This window comes from Acomys russatus, chromosome 19 (genome assembly GCF_903995435.1).
Source record: "Acomys russatus chromosome 19, mAcoRus1.1, whole genome shotgun sequence".
Taxonomy (NCBI): domain Eukaryota; kingdom Metazoa; phylum Chordata; class Mammalia; order Rodentia; family Muridae; genus Acomys; species Acomys russatus.
The window spans coordinates 46,832,707-46,856,624 of record NC_067155.1 but is presented as its reverse complement, the minus strand read 5'-3'; the positions used below and the strand labels follow the sequence as shown (position 1 = coordinate 46,856,624).

General features: G+C 47.2%; 2 protein-coding genes across 2 annotated transcripts; both read left to right on the top strand.

Moving 5' to 3' along the window:
• Positions 1–7,414: 7,414 nt before the first annotated feature.
• Positions 7,415–14,266, top strand: LOC127202681 (protein ZBED8-like). The gene is made up of 4 exons (XM_051161387.1): positions 7,415–7,515; positions 9,857–10,106; positions 10,967–11,117; positions 12,329–14,266. Exons 1-4 carry the CDS (start codon positions 7,463–7,465, stop codon positions 14,146–14,148), a joined length of 2,274 nt encoding a protein of 757 aa, XP_051017344.1. The 5' UTR covers positions 7,415–7,462; the 3' UTR covers positions 14,149–14,266.
• Positions 14,267–18,073: 3,807 nt separating this feature from the next.
• On the top strand, positions 18,074–21,238 carry Nupr2 (nuclear protein 2, transcriptional regulator). The gene is made up of 2 exons (XM_051161386.1): positions 18,074–18,389; positions 20,738–21,238. Exon 1 carries the CDS (start codon positions 18,074–18,076, stop codon positions 18,383–18,385), a length of 312 nt encoding a protein of 103 aa, XP_051017343.1. The 3' UTR covers positions 18,386–18,389; positions 20,738–21,238.
• The last annotated feature ends 2,680 nt before the right edge of the window (positions 21,239–23,918 follow it).

Genomic DNA, 23,918 nt, shown 5'->3' with positions numbered 1-23,918 from the left:
TGGATTTAGAGTTCCTTCTGCCTCAGTCTCTCACGTAAACTGGCTTGGGGAATTAGCAGGCGTGGGCCCTTGCACTGTTTACTTAATTCTCTGGTTTGTTTTATGGCAAGGTAACTGATGTTGGCCTGGAACTCGCTGTTCCCGTGCCTCAGCCTCCTAGTGCTGGTGAAGCAGGAGAAACTTTTTTTTTTTTTTTTTTTTGTCTTTGGCGACACAGTTTCTCTGGACTCGTTTTGTAGACCAGGCTCGCTCTGAACTCACAGTGATCCGCATGCCTCTGCCTCCCAAGTGCTGGGATTAAAGGCGTGCGCCACCACTGCCCGGCTGAAAAACTCTTAATAAAATTAATGTTGTAAAGGATTTACTAGTAAGCTTGCTTGAAAATACTGAGTGACACAAAGTGGAATTTAGCTAAAGGAGCGCTGCCTTCAATATGACTGGAAGGTAGGGTACTCTGAGAAACTGAGAAAGCTGGGGGGGGGGGGCAATTGACACGCCTTTAATCCCAGCACTTGGGAGGCAGAGGCAGGTGGATCTCTGTGAGTTCGAGGCCAGCCTGGTCTACAAAGCGAGTCCAGGACAGCCAAGGCTACACAGAGAAACCCTGTCTCAAAAAACCAAAATAAGAAAGTAATATGCTAATTGAGTAGCTAGGAGTGGCCAAGTCTCATAAGAGGAGGAAAAGGTAGCTGCTTAAGGAGCAATGTGAGGGGGGCGGGGAAACACACAGGAGAGTTTTAGAGTGAGGGGTTGAAGTTAGACACACATGAAGATATTATGCCCAAATTTTGAGAGACTCCCGAGAAAGGCCACCCAAGAGCCAAGTTCAAGTGCAATGGCAAGGAAGTCTTTATTGCAGGTTCCAACCAGGGCCACCCCTCCTATGCCCTGACAAAGCAGATGCAGGGAAGTGGCCTTGAGTTCTCAACTGAGAGGGGTTTGTATAGGTTTTAGACAAAGAAATGGGATTTACAGTATATGGATTGGATGGCGTTTGGGCAGAAAAGCTGCAAGCAGGGAGTTACAAGCCTTAGCGTTTCATGGTTGGGTAATATGTGTAGGGGCAAGTTGACCTATAGAAAAGATTGGTTGAAGCAGCCATGGAACAGTGTTAGGAACTTTGGCCTGGCTTCTCCTAATTGGTTGTTGCTATGTGCCAGACCACCAGCTGGTCAACTTAACCAGCAGAGAGTATATTTGGACTTTCCCAAGGTGAGCTGATTGTGTTGCTAGGGAACATTTTTCTGTTTAGACTAGTTTGTGGTTTTCCTGGAGTCTAGGTTCAGCCCTTGGCCAGGTTTAACACAAAATGGAGTTTCTTTTTCAAAATGGAGTTTGTCTGGTCCTTACAAAAGCAAAACGAGCCAGAGAATGAGAAAGTGCCAGAAGATTACAGCAGATTGCTAGAGTTCGTTTGAGGCCAAGCAGAGCAATTCAGGAGCCTAGAGATAAGCCAGATTGAATAAGTCAGCTGGGAGAGAAGTTTGAGGCAGCACAGCTGAGTTGAGCCAGCCAGCTATGAGCTCAGTAAGAACAAGAAGGGGCGAGCTTACTAAGCAGTAAGTGTCAGAGGCTGAAAACATTCTGGGCCTAGGCTAGAAGTTTCCAGGACCGAGCCAAAGCTAGCAGACAGAGACAGTAATTGTCTGGGACAACAACTGAAAGAGGTGAATAAAAGTCCCTTTTACGGCTTGGCGTGGTGGTGCACTCCTTTAATCCCAGACTTGGGAGGCAGAGGCTGGTGGACTGCTGTGAGTTCAAGGCCAGCCTGGTCTACAAAGCAAGTCCAGGACAGCCAAGGCTACACAGAGAAACCCTGTCTCAAAAAAAAACAAGACAAAAAAAAAAAACAAAAAAAAAACCCCAAAGGTTCCTTTTACAGGCATGTGGTCCCCTGACATGACACCTCTATCTGGTGATGACTTGAGCCCAGTGATTAACTCATGATGCTCCCCAGTGGATGATACAAATGTCCTGGCCAGCAGCTTGGTATGTGGACGCTGTCCGTTCCCACACATTGCCCAGGTGGTCATATAGTCCTACAGTGTAGCAGTGAGCCATCAGTTGGGGAAGTATGGGACTCTCCTACCCGCCAGATGCCCTGGGGAGGACAAGGGAGCAGTTTTCCTCTATCATCTTCTCAGTCGCAGTGCACAATAGATAGTTGTTTTGTGGGGTGAGAGAGGGTGGAGGGTCATTCACTGGTGACAGTCCATGAAAACCATCTGCAGCTCTGTCACCCTTGGGGAACTTTCCCTGACAAGAACAATGAAAGTGAAACATTTATCAGCCTGTCCCAAGGCAGGTGCTCCTGACTGCCCTGAGGAAAACCAAGGTCACTCTACTCAGCTGCTTCATAGGCGAAGGACAGTGACCTCAGGTCCCCTTACCATCTAGTCCCTGCATGTCCTGCCAGGGATGGAGGCCCCGGACCCCATACACCTCCATATTTCCCTCCTGCTTTTACTTAAAGACACTACCTGTATTTGTTGATGTGATTTGTTCAACTTCATTTTTATCTGGCTTCCGGGGATGAGGAGATGGCCCAGTGGCTGAGGCTTTTGCTGAGTAAGCTCAAGGGACCTGAGTTCATATCCTGAGAACCCACAGAAAAGCAGGGCATGGTGGCTCCAACCTGGGAGGCAGAAATAGGCAGGTCCTGGCGACCGGTTGGGCAGCCAGTCTATGAAATGAAGAGGAAGTATGGGACTCCCCCTGAGAAGTCCTGTCTCAAAAAAAAAAAAATAAATAAAGTACTGTGGAGGGGCTGGAAGGATGGCTCTGCAGTTAAGAGCATGCACTGTGCTTGCATAGGTCCAGAGTCCCATTCCCAGCGTCTATGTCAGATGACTAAATATTCTAACTCCAGCTCAGGGGAATCCAATGCCTCTAGCACACATGTACATACACATACACAATTTATTTATTTGGCTTTTCAAGACAGGGTCTCTCTGTGTAGCATTGACTGTCCTGGACTCACTTTGTAGACCAGACTGGCCTCGAAATCACAGAGATCTGCCTGCCTCTGCCCCTCAAGTGCTGGGATTAAAGGCGTGCGCCACCACCGCCTGACTCATAATTTAATTATTTAAATCCTAAGAATTCAGAGAAGCAACTGAATATAAGATACATGAACACACGTGTACACACATGCATAGATCACACATATGCTCAACAAACAACTGGCTAATTTTACCCCGGAGAAGCATCTCCTACACAGGGGCAGATTCTCAATACTATGTGACAGTCTTTTGCACTTAGCTTTTGTTTGTTTGTTTGCTTTTGCTTTTGTTTTTCCAGACAGGGTCTCTCTGCGTAGCCTTGGCTATCTTGGACTCACTTTTTAGACCTGTCTGTCCCCGAACTCACAGCGATCCCCCTGCCTCTGCCTCCCCACTGCACCTGGCAACACATTGTCTTTACACAAATGGAAGGAAGGCAGTTGAGATGGACTAGTGTGACTGACTGGTCCCAAGGTAACAATACAGATGAGCATGATTAAATATCCTTTAACAGAATCCCACAGTGGAAATTCCAAATGTGTTAAAAATGAAAAAGGGAAAACGGGGTCCTCCTCACTCCCCTTGGCACTAACATTGCTCAAGTGCTACTGTCTATAGCTAATAAATTTGATACCAAACTTTCTACACCTAGCCTCAAGGATCCCCTTTTGTGTCAACGGGGACCCATAATTCCTGGGTTCCAGTGAAAAAACTTATATGGAATAGGAATCACATAATAAACATTATAAAAGGTATGCCAACAGGGGATGCCCACAAAAACATTTCCAAGGTTAGAGCCGATATTTTTGTAAATAACTCCTTCTTCCTTCACTGCCTGTGCTATGATTGTCCTGAGGGCCCTCCCCACTACAACACACCTTCCTTCCCTGAGGGAAAGCCACCAGCCCTGGGACAGATTTTTTTTTCCTGTGAGACTAACATTTATTCTGCCCTCTTCATGTGTTATAAGGGCGTACAGGGATAGGAAGAATCACACCTATATTAGTCACAATGTCCCTACAATCTGTTCATAGGCTTATGAGGTCAGGGAGCTGAAAACTGGGGTGACTCCCTACATCTGTTAGACCCCTCCTCAGTAGCAGTCACAGCTGCCTTTGTATTCCCTGCCCTTGATTGACTGTGAGGATGGAAAAGGAGCTTTTTTGTTTGGTTTCTTACTTTTTTCTTTTTCTTTCTTTCTTTCTTTTTTTTTTTTTTTTTTTTTTTTTGGTTTTTCGAGACAAGGTTTCTCTATGTAGTTTTGGCTGTCCTAGACTCACTTTGTAGAGCAGGCTGGCCTTGAACTCACAGCGATCCACCTGCCTCTGCCTCCCAAGTGCTGGGATTAAAGGCATGCGCCATCACGCCAGGTTAAGACAGGGTTTCTGTGTTAGCCTTGGCTGTCCTGGACTTGCTTTGTTGACCAGGTTGCCCTCGAACTCACAACAGCCATCTGCCTGCCTCTGCCTCCGGAGTGCTGGGATTAAAGGTGTGTGCCACCACTCCTGGCCACTGTAGACTTTCTTTTGCTCAGACATAATCTTGAATGTCAACCTGTTAATGGCCAAATTTTGAGAGACTCTCTGAACAGACCACAGAAGAGCTGAGTCCAAGTGCTATGACATGGAAGTCTTTATTGCCGGTTCAAACCAGAGCCACCTCTCCTATGCACTGACACAGCAGATGCAGGGAAGTGATCCTGAGTCTCAACTGAGATGGGTTTTTATAGGTTTTAGGGAAAAAATGGGTTTTACAGTATATGGATTGGATGGCATTTGGGCAGAAAAGCTGCAAGCAGGGAGTTACAAGCTTGCCATTTCATGGTTGGGTAACAGGTGTAGGGGCAAGTTGACCTATAGAAAAGATTGAAGCAGTCATGGGGTGTTAGGAACTTTGGCCTGGCTTCTCCTAATTGGTTGTTGTTATGTGCCCGACCACCTGCTGGTCAGCTTGTCCAGCAGAGAGTATATTTGAACTTTCCCAAGGTGAGCTGATTGTGTTGCTAGGGAATATTTTTCTGTTTAAACTAGTTTGTGGTTTTCCTGGAATCTGGGTTCAGCCCTTGGCCAGGTTTCACATAAAATGCCGTTTCTTTTTCAAAATGGAGTTTGTCTGGTCCTTACAAGTGATTCCCTGGAATGTGTTGTTTTATAGTATCTGATTTCTCCCACATTGTTGATAACCAAATTAATTATTTACGTAGAGAAACAGAATCTCCTAGGCACAGGTTGATTGGCCCTCCTGGCTAAAATTGTTCTTTCTGTCCATCAGCCCCCCGATAGTTGTCTTATTGATCATAATATTTGGGCCCTGTGTATTTCAATGTATTACTAGCCTTATCATCGCCAGGTATTTAATGCCAGAATCCTGTTCACTCAACTATAGCATCAAGTAATGCTTGTTCTCAAGGAACCAGCCCCCTTAAGGACCCCCATTAAGGCCAAAATCTGGGAAAATGTAAAAGTCAGCCTACTCAGTCCTCCCTTAAAGACCCCCATTAAGGCCAAAGCATGTGAATTTCTAGAGGGTCCAGCTTGAACCAAGAACAGACAGATATCAGATCACCGTGTGTGTGGCAGGGACAGGAAAACCTTGAAGAGTCCAACTTGGCTCAAGGTCTCAGTCTGTGCTCAGGGTCCAGCTGGGCTCAAGGACAACCAGCTGTGTTTAAAATTTCCACTACACCTCCCCAACTAAAAAAGTTCCTAAACGCCCCCTGTGACTGCTTCAACCAATCTTTTCCATAGGTTAACTTGCCCCTCCATCCATTATCCAACCACCAAATGCCAAGACTTGTAACTCCCTGCTTGCAGCTTTTCTGCCCATATGACAACCAATCACATACTGTAAAACTCATTTCTTTGTCTAAAACCTATAACCTCTGCTTCTCGGGGTCTGCAGCTTGAAAGAGCTGGACAGACCCCATCGCGATGGCTCAATACATTCCTATTCCTATGCATTTGCATCGACAACGGGCTCTGTCTCTTAGTGGGGACTCCGGGAATAGACTAGAGATCTCTCTAGAGGTCTCAGTCTTACAGGTCTCAGTCTTACAGTTCCCTTGTCAAAGACATCAAAGGCTAACACAGGCCTGGCCATGGTAGTACAATCTTTCAATCCAGGCACTCTGGAGGCACAGGCAGGCTGATCTCTGCGAATTCGAGGCCAGCCTGCTCTACGGAGTGAGTTCCAGGACAGCCAAGGCTACACACACACAAACGTGTCTCAATAGAAAACGAAAGAAAGAAAGGGTTACACAGGCCAAGGGAAGAATGGGAGGTTAAAAAAGGGGCACCGAAAAGGTGGTGACTGTAATTCCTCTAGGAGGCAAAGGCAGGTGGATGTCTGTGAGTTCGAGGTCAGCCTGGTCTCTCTGTGTCTGTGTCTGTGTCTGTCTCTGTCTGTCTGTCTGTCTGCCTGCCTGCCTGCCTGCCTGCCTGCCTGCCTGTCTGTCTGTCTCTCTCTCTCTCTCTCTCTCTCACACACACACACACACAAAACAAACAACAACAAAAACCAAGGGACAACGTACATTGCAATTAAGTTCCCGTGTGTTGCAAATTAATAGGTTTCTATTTAAGAATAAGTTTCTGTTTCTTAAATCTGATGTAGTCTGCAAAACAAAAAACGAAAACAAAGTAACCCCATTTACATGGTGTATATGCTGGCCTTCCGCTTTCATTGTGTTTTCTAACAATTTGTAACAGCTAATTCTCTGGCTCCTGCAAAGACGCTTACAGCTCTGTCTGTCTGTCTGTCTGTCTGTCTGTCTGTCTGTCTGTCTCTCTCTCTCTCTCTCTCTCTCTCTCCTCTCTCTCTCTCTCTCTCCTCCTCTCTCTCTCGCCCTCTCTCTCTCTCTCTCTCTCTCTCTCTCTCTCTCTCTCTCTCTCCCTCTCTCTCATAAAAAAGGACGGTAAGGGGCTAAGGGGCTAAATTCCCAATTTAGGGTGAAACAGCCGGATGCCCAGTCCCCGGTGCACCTCTAAAATACATCTCGTTTTGATTAGACAATCGTGGATTTAGTCTTTCTCTTTACAATTTTCAGGTTTAACACTTGTTAACACAGTAGGCATGGCAGTACATGCCTGCAATCCCTCAATGCAGTTTGAGAGGCTGAGGCAGGAGGATCTCAAAAAAAAAAAAAAATCAAAGGACAGCCTGGGTTTGTGGAGGAAGCCAATCGTCTATTGGAAGCAAAACCTAAGCATCCATCACAGAATCGAAGGACAACATTTGCGGGAAAGCAACCCGTCTCCAAGCAACTTCCAGGCGAGGAAGCCACCGCGTTGCTCGTTACTGACGTCTCGCTTTTCCAATAACCGTCAGCGACCGTGCTAATACTGGGCGCTGATTGGCTGCGCGCGGAGGCCCCCGCCTCTCATCTTCCTCTTTCTTTGCTGGATGCTCGTGGGCGTTTCCGAGTTTGTTGTGTCTGGAGGCTGAGTATAGGAGATTCTAGGATGCCACGTGAAAGCCTGCAGAGTCGCATTTCCCGGGTGTCTCCTCCGGCCAGGTGAGACCCTCCTCCGGGTGGGGACCGAGCGCCAGCGGCCATGGCGAGGTTCCGTAGCCAGAGGGCTGCGAAGGCCGCTGGTGGTAAAACGGTGTGAGCTGTCGGGAAGGGGTCGCGGCTGGGGAGGAAGACTCCCAGAGAACAGGGACACGCTCTGTGCAGTCTGGGAGAGTATACTAAACATGACCTTTCCCCCTAGACTGCTTGGTGGAAGGGCCTTACTTAGTCTACAAAGAGGCGGGGAAAGAATGTTACGTGTCAAGCTCTCGGGAGTGTGTGTGTTGGAGGTCAGGGGGGTGGGGGGTGCCCCTACTGTTTTTTCAGCGTCCCTCTGGCTAACCTTGGATTTCATATAGGGTAAAAAGTCTTTAGAAAGGAAGGTTGAATTATTCGTGTGTGGAAGGCCGAGAATTTAGAGTTCTCTCCTTTCACCACTTGGGTCCAGGATAGCTAACACTTAGTTGTAAACGCTTATTGAAGTGGGTCTCAACCTTCCTGATGCTGCGACCCCTTAATACAGTTCTCATGTTGCGGTGACCCCTTTTCCCCTGCCCCCCGCCCCCATAAAATTATTTTTGTTGATACTTCATAACTGTAATTTTGCTGCTGTTATGAATCGTGGTGTAAATATATGCTATGCAGGATGGTCTCAGGTGAGCCCTCTGAAAGGGTCCTTGGGCTGTCAAAGGGGTCGCGACCCACAAGTTGAGAACTGCTGCTCCATGGAGCTATCTTTCCCTTCCACAGGAAGATAAGTAGGAAATGGCTGACAGCTTCTAGATTCCAGATGTTCTTCCACTTTGGGTGAATAAAATCCTACAAAGTTAAAAACTGTGATCGAACTGGGAGTGAACCTATGGTGGGGGTGGGGGTACCCTATCTACTACCGATATAGTTCCCCATGCTGCCGTCTCCCCCAAAGGCAAGAGGGGCTTGCCACCAGTTCAAAGCTAGCAGGGCTACACATAGAGAGACCTTGTCTCCAAAACCCAAAAGACAAACAAGATTAATACAAGTTGCAATGAGTTGGAAAGAAGGCTCAGCCGTTAAAGGCTGGCTCACAACCAAAAATATAAAAGTTGCAGTACAGACTGGTCAGTTTCCCTAACTCTTCCCTTTTGGTTTGGGGTAGTGGTTTGTTTCCTTTCTTTCTTAATTTTTTTTTCCAAAGATCTATTTATTTTTATGTATACAGTGCTCTGCCTGGGTGTACACCTGCAGGCCAGAAGAGGGCACCAGATCTCATTATAGATGGTTGTGAGCCACCATGTGGTTGCTGGGAATTGAACTCAGGACCTCTGGAAGAGCAGTCTCTCTCCATCTCTGAGCCATCTCTCCAGCCTGGAAAATGTTTTGTTAACCTAAGCTCTAAATCTTTTTGTCTGTCTCAGTGTGTGTGTGTGTGTGTGTGTGTGTGTGTGTGTGTGTCTGTCTGTCTGTGTGTGTGCCTTGCTGCCTGTGTGAAAGTCACAGTGCAGCATGTGGGAGCTGATTGCTTCCTCCCACCTTGTGGGTTCCAGGGATCTCTCAAGTTTGCCAGAAGTGGCTGCAAGGACCATTCTCTTGTGAGCCATTTCATCAGCACCAACCCCTCCCCCCACAGCACTAAATGTTAATTTAAATGTTAACTACGTTACAGAAGACTGCTTAATTGTCCTAAAATTTCTTTCTTTTTTTTCTGACAGGGTTTCTCTATGTAGCCTTGGCTGTCCTGGACTCACTTTGTAGATCAGGCTGGCCTCAAACTCACAGCTATTCACCTGTCTCTGCCGCCTGAGTGCTGGGATTAAAGGTCTGCACTACCACGCCAGGCTCCTTTCTAACTTTTTTGTTTTGTTTTGTTTTGTTTTTCGTCTTTCCGTGTTAGCCTTGGCTGTCCTGGACTAGCCTTGTAGACCAGGATGGCCTTGAACTCACAGCGATCCGCCTGCCTCTTAATAGTCTCTGATTTTATGAAGTAGCAGAATAACTGTTCTTTAAAGATACTGTGGGCCTCCAGGTGCCGGTGGTGCACACTGTTAATCCTGGCACTTGGGATGCAGAGGCAGGCAGAGCTCTGTGAGTTCAAGGCCAGCCTAGTCTATAGAGCAAGTTCCAGGACAACCAGAGCTATTACACAGCCAGAGCACCCCAATTGGTTATCCAATACCAAGTGGTCGGCCCAAAAAACATACACATACTAGGAACATGGAGACTGAGATGGATTTAGAAATGTGTATGTCACACATGTATGTATTTAATATTAGTGAAAAAAAAAAGAGGTCATGAATTTGAACCCTTTACCATTGATAAAGGAAGGGCATATAACTTGCGGGAACTGATTGGTTTTGTCCTTTTCTAGCCGAGCCCCTCAAATGAGGGCTGTTCCCAGAAGAGCACCTGCAGCTCAGCCTCCAGCAGCAGCTGCACCATCTGCAGTTGGCTCACCTGCCGCTGCACCCCAGCAGCCAGGCCTGATGGCCCAGATGGCAACCACTGCAGCGGGTGTGGCCGTGGGCTCTGCCGTGGGGCACACCCTGGGTCACGCCATCACTGGGGGCTTCAGTGGAGGAGGTAACGCTGAGCCCGCAAAGCCTGACATCACTTACCAGGTAAGATTTGGGCAGCTTTTCTTTCCCCACTCTTATTTTCTGGGGAAAGTTGGCCGCTGGAACGCATCTTTAATGTAGGAACCTGTGTTTAACTTAAGGTCCACAATGCTTCTGAGTAAAGAGTGGTGCTGTCTCAGTATTTTTAAGTGGGGTGTGCTGGGGTGTAGTTCAGTGAGTGAGCACTGACTCTGCTAGCAGGAGGCCCCCAGTTCCAATGCCATGATCCCACAAAAAGTCATGCCTTGCCATCCTTAGCTATAACTCCTGCATTGTGGGGCTGAGACAAGCATATGCCACAGCGTGGCTGGCTGTCAGATGGGCAGAAATAACTGGCTTCTGGTTCAGTGAGAGGCCCTGTCTCAAGCCAGTAAGGAAGGGAGTGGTAGGAGGAAGATGCCCGGCGTTTGCTTGGTCGCCCAGGGGCACACCCATCCACATACTCGAATAGCATGCTTTGAGGTAGACCTTAGGCTAGCATCAAGGAGAACACTGGAATTACAACCCACCTCACTGTAAAATGGCCATTTTCTCTTTGGGTGACACTTGGTTTTGAGAGGATTTCACTCAAGCTAGCCTTGAACTCATGGCAATCCTCTTGCCTTGGCATTCAGTACTTACACTTATTTTGGGTTCCTACTAGAGACAAAGTCTTTACAGTGTGACCCACGCTGGCTTCAAAGTTGTCGCGGTCTTCAAGACTGTCCTTTCAAGTGTTGCTATTACAGATAAAGCCATGAGGCCTGCCGTGTTTCTGAAAGGAAAACTTTCTAGCTGTTTCCCCAGCTCCCAGTGTGTGAGTTCTGCCCTTGTGTGGGTGGCCCTACCCTTCCCCAGGAGGACCTAATATTGTGTCTTGGCAGGAGCCTCAGGGATCCCAGCTGCTGGACCAGCAGTCTCGTGGGCCTTGCTCTCTTGAGATCAAGCAGTTTCTGGAGTGTGCCCAGAACCAGAGTGACGTCAAGCTGTGTGAGGGCTTCAACGAGGTGCTGCGGCAGTGCAGAATTGCAAATGGTAGGTGGCTTGTCATCTGTCAGATATACCTGAACGCTGTACGGCAGTGGTTCTCAGCCTGTCGGTTGAGACCTTTTGGGTGTTGAGTGACCCTTTCCTAGGGTTCATCTAAAACTATCAGAAAATAAATACTTACAGTGGGCTTTGGAACTGAGCCTCTGCTCCGCCATCCATCTCCAGGCCAATTGACCCACATGCAGTTTGCAGCGTGACGACATCATCAGCTCACCAACCCTGTCACACATTCCCTGCGTAAATACAGGTGGATGTGATGGGGTTGATGGCATAATGTTCTCATGTGGACCAGTCACACGTTATGGAGAGTAGCTGCTGTGTTAAAAGTAGCAGTACTGGAGGTAAAACTATACTTCGTGAATTATAATACTAAGTCAATATAAAATCATCAAGTACTGCAAAAAAAAAATGTATCCCAGAAACTTAATCTGGATGCTGGTTGTTTAGGGGCTTTGTTTATTTGTTTGTTTGTCTGTTTAAAGATTAAAACATATACAAGGTTCTGCCCGCATGTACAACTGCATGCCAGAAGAGGCCTCCAGATCTCATTATAGGTGGTTGTGAGCCACCATGTGGTTGTTGGGAATTGAACTCAGGACCTCTGGAGGAGCAGTCAGTGCTCTTAACCAAGAAGCCACCTCTCTAGCCCTGGATTTGTTGGTTTCTGTTTTGTGGGGTTTGTTTGTTTAGTTTTATTTTCTGAGACAGGATTTTTCTGTGTTGCCCTGGCTATCCTAGAACTCACTTTTCTAGACTAGCCTGGCTTCAAACTTAGAGAGATTAGCCTGCCTCTGCTTCTTGAGTGCTGGCATTAAAGGTGCCAACACTTCCTGGCACAGATTTTGGGGTTTGGTTTGGTTTTTTCAAGACAGAGTTTCTCTATGTAGCCTTGGCTGTCCTGGACTCCCTTTGTAGACCAGGCTGGCCTCGAACTCACAGTGATCCACCTGCCTTTGCCTCCCGAGTGCTGGGATTAAAGGCGTGCGCCACCACGCCCCACTATTCTTTTTTTTTTTTTAATATTTGGCTGTGGTTGGTGACAGGTATGTATAAGCAAACAAGCAAACAAGCAAGCAAAAACCACACAGAGAATGCTAAATCATAGGAAACGTTAATGAACTAAGTGCCTTGGCTGAACCGTGCTATGTATCATCCTTTGTATTATTAAGGCTACTGCTGTGTATTGTTTTCATTAGCGGACCATCCCACAACAGTGCATCGTGTAGAGAGGAATGTTAAGAAAAGAAGATACAATGAGGATTTCCTACAGTATGGCTTCACCTCAATAATTACAGCAGGGATTGAGAAGCCGCTGTGTGTGATTTGCGGTGGTGTTCTGTCAGCAGAATCTATGAAGCCAAACAAGCTGAGACGCCATTTTGATAGCAAACACCCGACCTTTGCCGGCAAGGATACCAGCTATTTTAGAGGCAAAGCCGATGGACTCAAGAAAGCCAGAGTTGACAGTGGCAGCAAGTGCCACAGACAAAACGTAGTAGCTGTTGAAGTGTCATATTTGGTGGCGCTCAGAATCGCCAGGAGCATGAAACCTCATACCTTTGCTGAGCACTTGCTCTTCCCGGTGGCCAAAGACAGTGTCCGCGTTATGATCGGAGACGAATTTGTTACACAGTTGAGCGCAGTTTCCTTATCTAACGACACTGTCCGCCGAAGGATACATGACATGTCTGCTGATATTCTTGATCAGGTGGTCCAGGAGATTAAGTCTGCTCCACTTCCAATATTCAGTATCCAGCTCGATGAATCCACAGACGTTGCAAACTGTTCGCAGCTAATGGTTTACGTGAGGTATATTAATGACGGCGACTTTAAAGACGAGTTTCTTTTCTGCAAACCTCTTGAAAGGACAACTAGTGCCCGTGAGGTATTTGACACAGTTGGCTCGTTTCTGAAAAAGCACCAGATCCCTTGGGAAAGCATCTGTGGCGTTTGCACAGACGGTGCCCCAGCCACACTGGGCTGTCAGTCTGGATTTCAGCGTTTGGTGATAAATGAGTCACCAAAGGCCATCGGAACTCACTGTATGACCCATCTGCAAACATTAGCAATGAAGACGCTGCCACGAGAGTTACAGGAAGTCTTGACAAGCGTCATAAGTTCTGTCAATTTTGTCAAGGCGAGCTCTTTAAACGGTCGGCTGTTTTCCCAACTGTGCAGTAATATGGACACCCCAAACAAGACCCTGCTGCTTCATACTGAAGGACGATGGTTATCGAGAGGAAAAGTTTTAAAATGTATTTTTGAGCTTCGTGATGAACTCAGAATGTTTTTTAATCAGAAAGCAAGACCGCAGTTCGAAGCACTTTTCAGCAGTAAAAGTGAATTGCAGAAAATAGCTTACTTGGTTGACATCTTTGCCATCTTGAATGAGTTACATTTATCGCTGCAGGGAGCAAATGCAACATGCCTCGATTTGTCTGAAAAGATCCAGTCGTTCCAAATGAAACTTCAGCTTTGGCAAAAAAAGTTGGATGAAAATAAAATTTACATGTTGCCTACCTTGTCTGCCTTCTTTGAGGAACACGACATTGAACCCCACAAAAGGATCACGATGATAATTTCTGTGAAAGAACACTTGCACGCACTTGCAGGTGAAATTTCATGGTATTTCCCAAACCTACCTGATGTCCCTTTTGCCCTCGCCAGGAGCCCATTCACTGTGAGAGCTGACGACGTGCCTGCGCCGGCGCAAGAGGAGTTCACCGAGTTTCTCAAGAATGATGCAGCCAGAGCGGATTTCTCCACAATGCCAGTTACAACCTTCTGGATCAAGTGCTTGCAGTCATACCCTGTTATTTCTGAGACCGTGCTGCGCCTCCTCCTTCCCTTCCCAACAGCGTGTCTTTGTGAAGCAGGGTTCTCCAGCTTGTTGGTTATCAAGTCGAAATACAGAAGCAGACTTGCTGTGGAAGACGACCTTCGCTGTGCTATCGCGAAGACCACCCCGAGGATTTCCGATCTCGTGAGAAAGAAGCAGTCTCAACCTTCCCACTGACTTTGCCTTTTTACACATACTGTCCCGAAATGGAGCAATGTAGTTTACTGTCATTCCATTAAGACTGCTACCTGTGCCATACCATGCCTCAAGACCAAAATTTCATTTTTCCGTCATTAGAAATCAGTATTTTGTAATATACAACTGCATATTGGTTTTGTGGTTAATCACTATGTTTTAGTTACATTCAATTTATAATAATGAAAATACATCCTGCAGATCAGATATTTACACTACATCTCATGACAGTAGCAAAACTACAGGTAAGAAGTAGCAACAAAAAATTATTTTAGGGCTAGGAGTCGCCACAGTATGAGGAACTGCATTAAAGGAAGGCTGAGAGCCACTGATCCATAATCACAGTTCCAGGGGATCTGAGATCCTCTCCTCAGGCACCAGATATGTATGCTCTGCTCATATACACATGCAGGCAAAACACTCTTACACATGAAGTAACTTTAAAAACAACAACAACAACAACAACAAAAAACAAAACAAAACCCTGCAGAGTATCCTACAGGAAATCTGATGGAAGCATTGTTTCAATTGTGTTTCCTCTTCCCAGATAATTGTGTTTGTATTAAGTCTGCACAAACTAGCCAGCACAGTGTATTACTCTTGATTCCTTCCTGCACTGGGTGAACCTTATATAAGTCACATCCCATCAGGAAATGTAACCACACTATTAATTTAAACAGCTAATTTTTACATTTTTTATTCATGTGTTTGTACCAAGCGTGGTGTTCCACACCTTTAATCCCAGCTTTTGGGAGGCAGAGGTAGGTGGGCCTCTGGGTTCGAGGCAGGCCAGGGCCCTACAGTAAGACCCTATCTAGAAACAAACTGTATTGGCTACCCTACTGCTTACTGCACTAAAACGCATGACCAAGGCAACTTACAGAAGAGTTTATTTGGGTTTACTGTTCCAGAGGGTTAAGTTCACAGCTCGGAAGCAGCAGGCAGAATGGCTGGGGCAGGCTGCTGGGAGCTCACACCCTCAACCATGTGAGCAGAAAGAGACAGGAAACAGAAATCAGAGCCCACTTCCAGTGTCGGATGTGATGACACATGCCTTACAGTGTTCCACACCAGCCAGGGCTACATAGTGAGACCTTGTCTCAAAACAAACAAAATAGGTGCTGGAAAGATGGCTCAGCGGTTAAGAGTACTGGCTGCTTTTTCAGAGGTCCTGAGTTCAATTCCCAGCAACCACATGGTGGCTCACAACCATCTATAATGTCATCTGGATGCCCCCTTCTGGCCTGCAGGTGTACATGCAGACAGACCATTGCATACACAATAAATCTAAAACAAAATTTTTTCATATGTATTGCAGGTATGTCTGTGTGAAGGTGTCAGAGACGTGTGTGCTGGGAATTGAACCCGGGTCCTTTAGAAGAGCAGCCAATGCTCTTAACCACAGAGCCATCTCTCCAGCCCCCAAATAAAATAATTGTTAAAAAGTCACTTCTGAGCTGGGCAGCCTGTAATCCCAGCACTGGGGCAGAGGCAGAAGGATCTCTGTGGGTTTGAGGCCAGCCTGGTCTACAAAACCAGTTCCAGGACAGCCAGGGCTACACAGAGAAGCCCTGTTTTGGAAAAAATAAAACCAAAAAAAAAAAAAAAAAAAAACAAACCACTTGTAGCCACATACTTTCTCTACTACTCACAAGAATGAGTAGTTTGCCTGTGTATGCTCAAGTGTGTGTGTGTGTGTTTGTGTGTGTGTGCTTTTGTGTGTGTGTTTGTGTGTGTGTAGCTCTGAGGAAAACTCTTGGGAGATGTGAAAATCTCATTCAAATTGAACTACCACTCAAAATAAACTGAGTAATTTTGATGTGTGCCTGCTTGTGTCTATCTTCTCTCTGTGTCTTCTCTCTCTCTCTCTCTCTCTCTCTCTCATCATCATCATCATCAGATCTGTGTTGAAGTGCTTCTATTTGTTGAGCTATCTTGGTAGCCCTTGAACAGCTACTCAGATTTCAGGCTGGCCTTGAACTCACAGATCCGCCTGCCTCTGCCTACCGAGTGCTGGGAATAAAGGCATATGCCACCCAGCCTTGTGTGTGTGTGTGTGTGTGCTACTCTGATTTTTGGAGTGTGTTTTATGCACATGTTCTTATCTCTGTCCCCATGTTTCAGCAATAAATGCTCTTACCCACTGAGCCATCTCCCCAGAACTGTTTCTTTCAAGATATATAACCAAGACTGGCCTTGAACTACTCATTCTCATGCCCTCTGGGTCCTAAGTGCTGGAATGAAATGTGTCATGTCATTGGGTTTTCTGGGACAGTCTCCCTATTAACCTTGGCTGCCATAGACCTCACTCTCTAGACCAGACCGGCCTCTCCCTCCTGAGTGCTGGGATTACAAACATGTTCTACCACTGCCAGAAGCAGCAAGGTATCACATTGTAACCCAGGCTAGCGTGGTATTTGAGGTAATCCTGTGCCAGCCACTTGAGATCTAGGCTCACAGGCATGTACCACCACCCCAAGCCTAATCAATATCCCATCGTGTGTTTGTTTGTTTGTTTTGAGACATGGTCTCCCTATGTAGCCCTTGCTGGCCTGAAGCTCACTATAAAAACAAAGTTGGCCTTGGATTCACAGAGACCTGCCTGCCTTTGCTTCTGCTTCCTAAAGGCTGAGATTATAGTTGCACCCATGAGCCTGACTCATTGTCATTGGCTGAGGACTAGCAAAATGGTAGTGCTTAGAATGTTTGTGACCCCGAGATTTGTCCTCAAAGTGCTTTATCCATTAAGCTCAGTCCCTGTGGTTCTTTAAGGATGATGTCTACCAATGATTGTTTTTCTTTAAAATGGTTATGTGGGGCCATTCAGATAGTTCATCAGGTAAAGGCACCTGCTGCCAAGGCTGACGAAAAGTTTTGAGTTCCACTCACAGGGTAGGAAGAGCAAATAAACTTCCAAAACTGTCCCCTGATATCCACATGTGTGTGTACACACACACACACACACACACACACACACACACACACACACTCGTGCACCTGTGCCTGTAATCCCAGCACTCTAGGAGGCAGAGGCAGGCGGATCTCTATGAGTTTGAGGCCAGGCTGGTCTACAAAGGAGTCCAGGACAGCCAAGGCTACACAGAGAAACACTGTCTCGAAAAACAAAAACAGAAAGAAAAAAAAAAAAAAGAAATTAGATGAATTTATTTGTGGGATTGTTTTGCCTGCATGTATGTGTGGCCAGAAGAGAGCTTCAGATCGCCTGCGGTGTGGGTGTTGGGAGTAGAACCTGGGGCCTCTACAAGAGCGGTTGGTGTAACCATTAAGAATTCTATCCAGCCGGCCAGGCGTGGTGGCGCTTGCCTTTAATCCCAGCACTCAGGAGGCAGAGGCAGGCGGATCTCTGTGAGTTCGAGTCTACAAAGTGAGTCCAGGATGGCCAAGGTTACACGGAGAAACTCTGTCTCGAAAAAAAAAAAAAAAAAACCCACACACACGAACAAAGCGAAAGTAAGTTCAGCAAGCCAATTTTCTTTTGCAAATAAAACCAACCCAAACTGGGCTAGCGATTACATTTAGCCAAAAGGGGTTCCATCTTTTATCCCTCTGTGCACAACCACACCTGATTAACACAGCGCTGGGAATGGAACCTAGACCTTTGTGCACGTTAGCATCCTACTCACTGAGCCACATTCCCCTTCTCCGTTTTGACCAACGGAACCAGAAAGCTTATACTTGTTGGCAATCGGGGAGGGGGTGCGGGGGGGGCGGAGTCCCCGCAGAAACACTCATAATTCCCTATCTGGAACAAAGAAGTCCGGCCTGGAAGCCACGCCCCTCAGTGAGATCACAGAGGGTTCGCCCCTACAGCGGAGCCAATAGGAGCAGTGGGCGGGGCCTTTCGGCCGGACTAGCCAGCGGCGGCGGCGGGCGGAGCGCATCGGCGATGGACCAGCCAGCCTGTCCTTCTGTCGCCGGCCCGCGGACTCGAGCCCGCCCGCCGCCGCCGCCGGAGGCGCTGCCCATTGCGGGCTTCGACGAGGAGCTGTACGACTGCCTGGACTACTACTACCTGCGTGACTTCCCTGCCTCCGGGGCTGGCCGCAGCAAGGGCCGGACACGGCGCGAGCAGCAGCTGCGCACCAACCACCCGGTGCCCGGCGGCCACGAGCGCAAGGTGGCGCAGACGCTGATCAACGCGCAGCGCAAGCGGCGCCAGCGCCAGCTGCAGCCACGGCCGCGCACGCGCCTCGCCTGAGAGGGTATGGCAGGCAGAAGCCGTTGGTAGGGGGAATAGGCCGGCTCACTATGTAGAGGAGGATTACCTAGAACTCCAGATCGTTCTGCTAGCTTCCAAGGGCAGGGATAATAAGGATGCGCCACAATGCCCAGTTTCTTTCTTTCTTTCTTTCTTTTTTTTCTGTTTTGTTTTGGAGACAGAATTTCTCTGTGTAGCCCTGACTGTCCTGGACTCACTTTGTAGACCAGGCTGGCTTCGAACTCACAGCGACCCACCTGCCTCTGCCTCCCAATTGCTGGGATTAAAGGCGTGCACCACCACTGCCCATCTAATGCCCAGTTTGTCTCTCTCCTTTCTTCTCTCTCTCTCTCTCTCTCTCTCTTCCCTCCCCCCCCCACCCCCCCCCCCATTTTTTGGCATGGTCTCATGTAGCTTAAATTGGCCTTAAAATCCTCATCCTTCAGCATTCACCTCCAAATGCTGAAATTTCAAGCATGGGCCACGAGTCACTGCTGTGGTGTTTTATGTTTTATTGAAAATGCCCAGTGTAGCCCAGGATGGCATGGTATCTGGCAATCCTCAACCTCTCTAGCCCTGAGATAATAAGTCTGTGCCACCACGTTTACTTTTCATCCTCTTCTGAGACTTTTCCATTATTAGTCATAACTCCGCACCCCCACCCCCAACACAACCCAGGGAGGTTTCCTGGCTCCTTGTGAAAGTACCATTTGGAAGTTTGCAATTGGGTGAAAAAGGTCTAGGTCGGCCCACACCGGTACTCTGTGTGTGTGCTCAGGAGACATAGATACACTGAGATTGAGGCACTATCTCAAAACAAAGCACACCCCTTTATTTGCTTTCGTTTGCTCTGATAAACACCATGACCAAAAGCAAATGTTTATTTCATCATAAAGCTTCAGTCTACCGTGAAAGGAAGTCTGGGCAGAAATCCAGAGGCAGGAACTGAAGCACAGTCCACAGAGTGTGTTCATGTTCCTCCTCCTCCTCCTCCCCTCCTTCTCCCCTCCTCCTCCCCTCCTCCTCCCCTCTTCTTCCTGCCTTCCTCCTCTCTTCCTCCTCCCCTCCTTCTCTTCCCCTCCTCCTCCCCTCCCCCTTCTCCCCTCCTCTTCCTCTTCCTCCCTTCCTCCTCTTCCTCCCCTCCTCTTCCTCCCTTCCTCCTCTTCCCATCTTCCTCTCCTCCTCCCCCTCTCCTCCTCCTCCCCTCCTCCTCCTCCTTCATTATTTTTGCTTTTTCAAGTTAGGGTTTCTCTGTCCTGGAACTTAATTTATAGACCAGAATGGCCTCAAAGTCACAGAGATCTGCCTGCCTCTGCATTCCAAGTGGCTCAGATTAAAGGCATGCGCCACCACACCTGGCTCACTTACCTTCCTCATACCTCCTGGGACCACCTTCCTAGGGTGATACTGCCCACAGGGGCTGGTTTCTTCCACACCAGTCACTGAGAAAATGCCCCCACAGACTTGTCTGCAGGCCAGTCTGACACCTCTATCAAGATAAAAGTTGACTCTAGTTTGCGTCAGAACAGCAACAACAGCAAAACCCAGCAGACAAAAGCTGGGTATGATAGTGCACACCTGTGTGCCTCTTTGCACTAGGAGAGTGAAAGGGAGGGTCAGAAGTTCAAGGTCAGAGGCGGGGGAGATGGCTCAGCAGTTAAGAGTGCTTGCTGCTCTTGCAGAGGCCCCACCCCTGCATCAAGTGCCTCATAACCCACCCATAGCTCCATTTGAAGGGGATCCAATGCCCTCTTCTGGCCTCCAAGGACCACTGTATGCATATCATACACAGACATATTGGGACAAACACTTAGACACGTAAAAATGAAAAAGACACTAAAAAGTTCAAGATCATTGGCTACCTAGTCAGTGTGAGGAGGCCAGCCTGAGCTACATGAGAGGTTGAGAGGGGAGGCTGAGAACCATAGGTCAGTTGAGAGTGTTCACTTAGTATGCGTCGGGCTCCAGGATCGGTCACTAGCAGTGCACAGATGGGACCCACACCAGTAATCTTAGCATTTGGGAGACAGGCAAGAGAATCTAAAGTTACAGTTATCCTTGGTCGCGTAGTTGGAGGCCAGCCTGCGCTACCTGAGACCCTGTCAAAATAAAAATAAAACAAATAAACAAACAAAACCCAACCCAGAAGCTCTGACCTCTCATCCTTGAACTCAGGGACCTGAGGCAGGAGGATCATGAGTTGGGAGTCCAGCCTGGCCATTACTGTGAGTTTCAGATTGCCACGGGCTTGAGTGACGCCTCATCTCAAAGTAAAGAAAACTAGAAACTTCCAGTGTTCGTCATAGGGCTTGGGAGAATAATTGGTTTTTGTTTCTGTCTTATTTTCTACAGGAAACCCGAGAGACCTGTCAAAAGTATTTTCCAACTGAGGTCCTCCATGTTGGTCGACAGGACTTTTTGACAGTGTTTAAGTTCACTGCGCCAATCTTTTCCTCACTAATTAATTATTAAGTAGTTTCCAAGTGGGTATGTCTTTTTAGGGTTTTCAATTAAAAGAACAGCAAGAATGCATTTTAACTCTTCTGGGTTTTTCTCCCGCCCTACCCCCAGCCCCAGCTATCGGGGCAGTAACTGGTTTCCAGTTCACAAGCATTTGGGCTCTGAAGTATAAAGAGATCGCAAGGCTGAGGGAGCCAGTTTGTTTGCTGCTGAAGTGATTTCGACAAAAACCTGAGAACTCAAGTTCAATCCTCAGAAGCCACGTTTTTGAGAAACTGGCTCTAGTGGCCCATACTTAAAATCCCAGCATTTGGGAGGTAGAAACAGATTTCTGAGGCTCACTGGCCATGCATCATGTGTTCCAGGCCAGTGAGAAGCACTACCTTAAAAAAAAAAAGATGGAGCCAGGGGACATGGTGGCATCCCAGCATTTGGGAGGCAGAGGCAGGCAGATCTCTGTTGAGTTCCAGAACAGCCAAGACTACAAGAGAAACCCTGTCTTGGAAAAACCAAAAGGAAAAAAGATGGGTGTGTCCTGAAGAAGCATTCGATTGGCCGGGCGTGGTGGTGCATGCCTTTAATCCCAACACTAGGGAGGCAGAGGCAGGCAGATTGCTGTGAGTTCGAGGCCAGCCTGGTCCACGAAGTGAGTTGAGGACTGTCTCTGGAGTGCTGGGATTACATGCATGTGCTATCACACCCAGCTAGGAAATGATTATTATAGTCTGTACTTTAATGACTGATAGATACATTAGACAATCCAGTGTATGCAAGACCTCTAGTATATAACTGAACAACTATTATTTCTTCTGACTCATCCTTAGTAAATGCTTAATTAAAATTTTGTTTCTTAGCCAGGCAGTGGTGGCAAACACTTTTAATCCCAGCACTCGGGAGGTAGAGGCAGGTGGTTCTCTGTGAGTTTGAGGCCAACCTGGTCTCCATAGTTGAGTTCCAGGACAGCCAAGGCTATGTAGAAAAATCCTGTCTCAAAAACCAAAAGGAAACAATTGTTTTGTTTTGTTCGAGACAGGGTTTCGTGCACATAAACACACACACACACACACACCACAAACTGAATTTTTAAAAGTATGTGTGTGTGGGGGGGTATATTACAGTTAGTTGTAAACTGGCTGCTGTGGGTGCTGGAAACCAAAGGCAGGCCATCTGAAAGTACAGAACACACTTTTAACCCCTGAGCTGTCTCTCCAGTCCTCTAGTTAGATTTAACTCTCAATTTGCCACAGCCGAGAGTCATCGAGAGAAATCAAGCCTCAGGTGAGGAATTCCCTAAATAAGATAGTCACACCAACCAGGCAGTGGGTTGTTTTGATAACTGGGTAGGGTAGTAGCCCACTATGGGTGGTACCATCCTCTGCTAAGGTGGTGGTGGACTATATAAACCAGCTGAACTTGCTTGGTGTCTTTAATCTCTGGAGACAGAGGCAGGCAGGTTTCCTTGGGTTCAAGGCTACCCTGGTCTACATAGTGAGTTCCAAGCCAGCCAAGGCTACATAGGCCCTAAAACATAACAAAAAGGTAGCTGAAGTGACACAGCAAGCAGCGTTCCTCTGGCTTCTGCTTCCAGTTCCTGCTTGAGATCTTGCCCTGACGTCCCTCAGTGAGGGACTGTGGCCTGTACCAGTAAGCCAGATAAACCCTTTCCTCCCCTAAATTGCTTTTTGTCAGATTATTTTCACCACAGAAAGGAAACTAGAACAAATACAGTGCAAGTAACATGCAGAGATTATACAGAAGTCAACCAAGCAACCTGGTGCTAGTAATTGTGCCCGTTAGTGCAACGGTGAAGATTTCATATTCAATTAAACCTAGGATTTATCTTTGGGGTGTGATAAAAATGCTTAGACCAGTCCATATGTTTTTCAAGTTTCTCTGTGTGTAGCCTTGGCTGCCCTGGAATCACTCTGTAGACCAGGCTGGTCTCAAACTCACAGAGATCCTCCTGCCTCTGCCTCGCAAGTACTGGGATTAAAGGCATGTGCCACCACCGCCCGGTTAAACCAGTCCATATTTTAACAACCTTTTCTGTTTTTGTTTTTAAAGCAAGGCCTCCCTGTATAGCCCTGGCTGGCCTCAAGTGCACATAAACCCACCTGTCTCTACTAAATATTGGGATTAAGGACATGCACCACCAGGCTGGGCTTAACAATATTTTTGGAAATGAAAATTGTTACCAGAGGCTTGTTTTTTTTTTTTTTTTTAAATATATTTATTTATATATATATGAGAGCTCTATGCACATGTACACCTGCAGGCCAGAAGAAGGTACCAGGTCACATCATACATAGATGGTTGTGAGTCACCATGTGGTTGCTGGGAATTGAACTTGGGACCTCTAGAAGAGCAGACAGTGCTCTTAACCCCTGAGCCATCTCTCCAGCCCCACCAGAGGCTTGTTTTCCCCGTGCTAACTGATGAGTGTTGTAGATCTTTAAAAATGTTTTTTTCCAAGACTGGGTTTCTGTGTGTAGCCCTGGCTGTCCTGTAACTCACTTTGCATGCACCACCACTGCCTGGCTTCCCAGACTTTTGTTTTGTTTTGTTTTGTTTTTTCGAGACAGGGTTTCTCTGTATAGCCTTGGCCATCCTGGACTCACTTTGTAGACCAGGCTGGCCTCGAACTCACAGTGATCCGCCTGTCTCTGCCTCCCTAGTGCTAGGATTAAAGGCGTGCACAACTATGCCCGGCTTTTTTTTTTTTTTAATTTAAATGTATGAGTGCTCTATCTGCCTGTGCACCTGCCTGCCAGAAGAGGGCATCAGATCCCTGCAGATGGTGATGAGCTACCATGTGGTTGCTGGAAATTGAACTTGACCTTTGGAAGAGCAGTGAGTGCTCTTAACCACTGAGCCATCTCTCCAGCCCCACAGATAACATTTTTAAAGAGCCCTGTCCTGTTCTTTCTCCTAACCTTCCACATCAAGCAACTCTTTCTCCAGGTCACTGGCACCTGATTTTTTTTTTTAAAAAGATTTATTTATGGTATTATGCATACAACATTCAGCCTGTATACCAGAAGAGGGCACCAGATCTTGTTATAGATAGTTATGA

Bases quoted from the DNA above. Each gene is read 5' to 3' on its own strand.
- Nupr2 (XM_051161386.1), top strand. From the start codon at position 18,074: ATGGACCAGCCAGCCTGTCCTTCTGTCGCCGGCCCGCGGACTCGAGCC.
- LOC127202681 (XM_051161387.1), top strand. From the start codon at position 7,463: ATGCCACGTGAAAGCCTGCAGAGTCGCATTTCCCGGGTGTCTCCTCCG. The intron at 7,516-9,856 runs GTGAGACCCTCC...GTCCTTTTCTAG, and splicing joins CGGGTGTCTCCTCCGGCCAG to CCGAGCCCCTCAAATGAGGG. The intron at 10,107-10,966 runs GTAAGATTTGGG...GTGTCTTGGCAG, and splicing joins AGCCTGACATCACTTACCAG to GAGCCTCAGGGATCCCAGCT.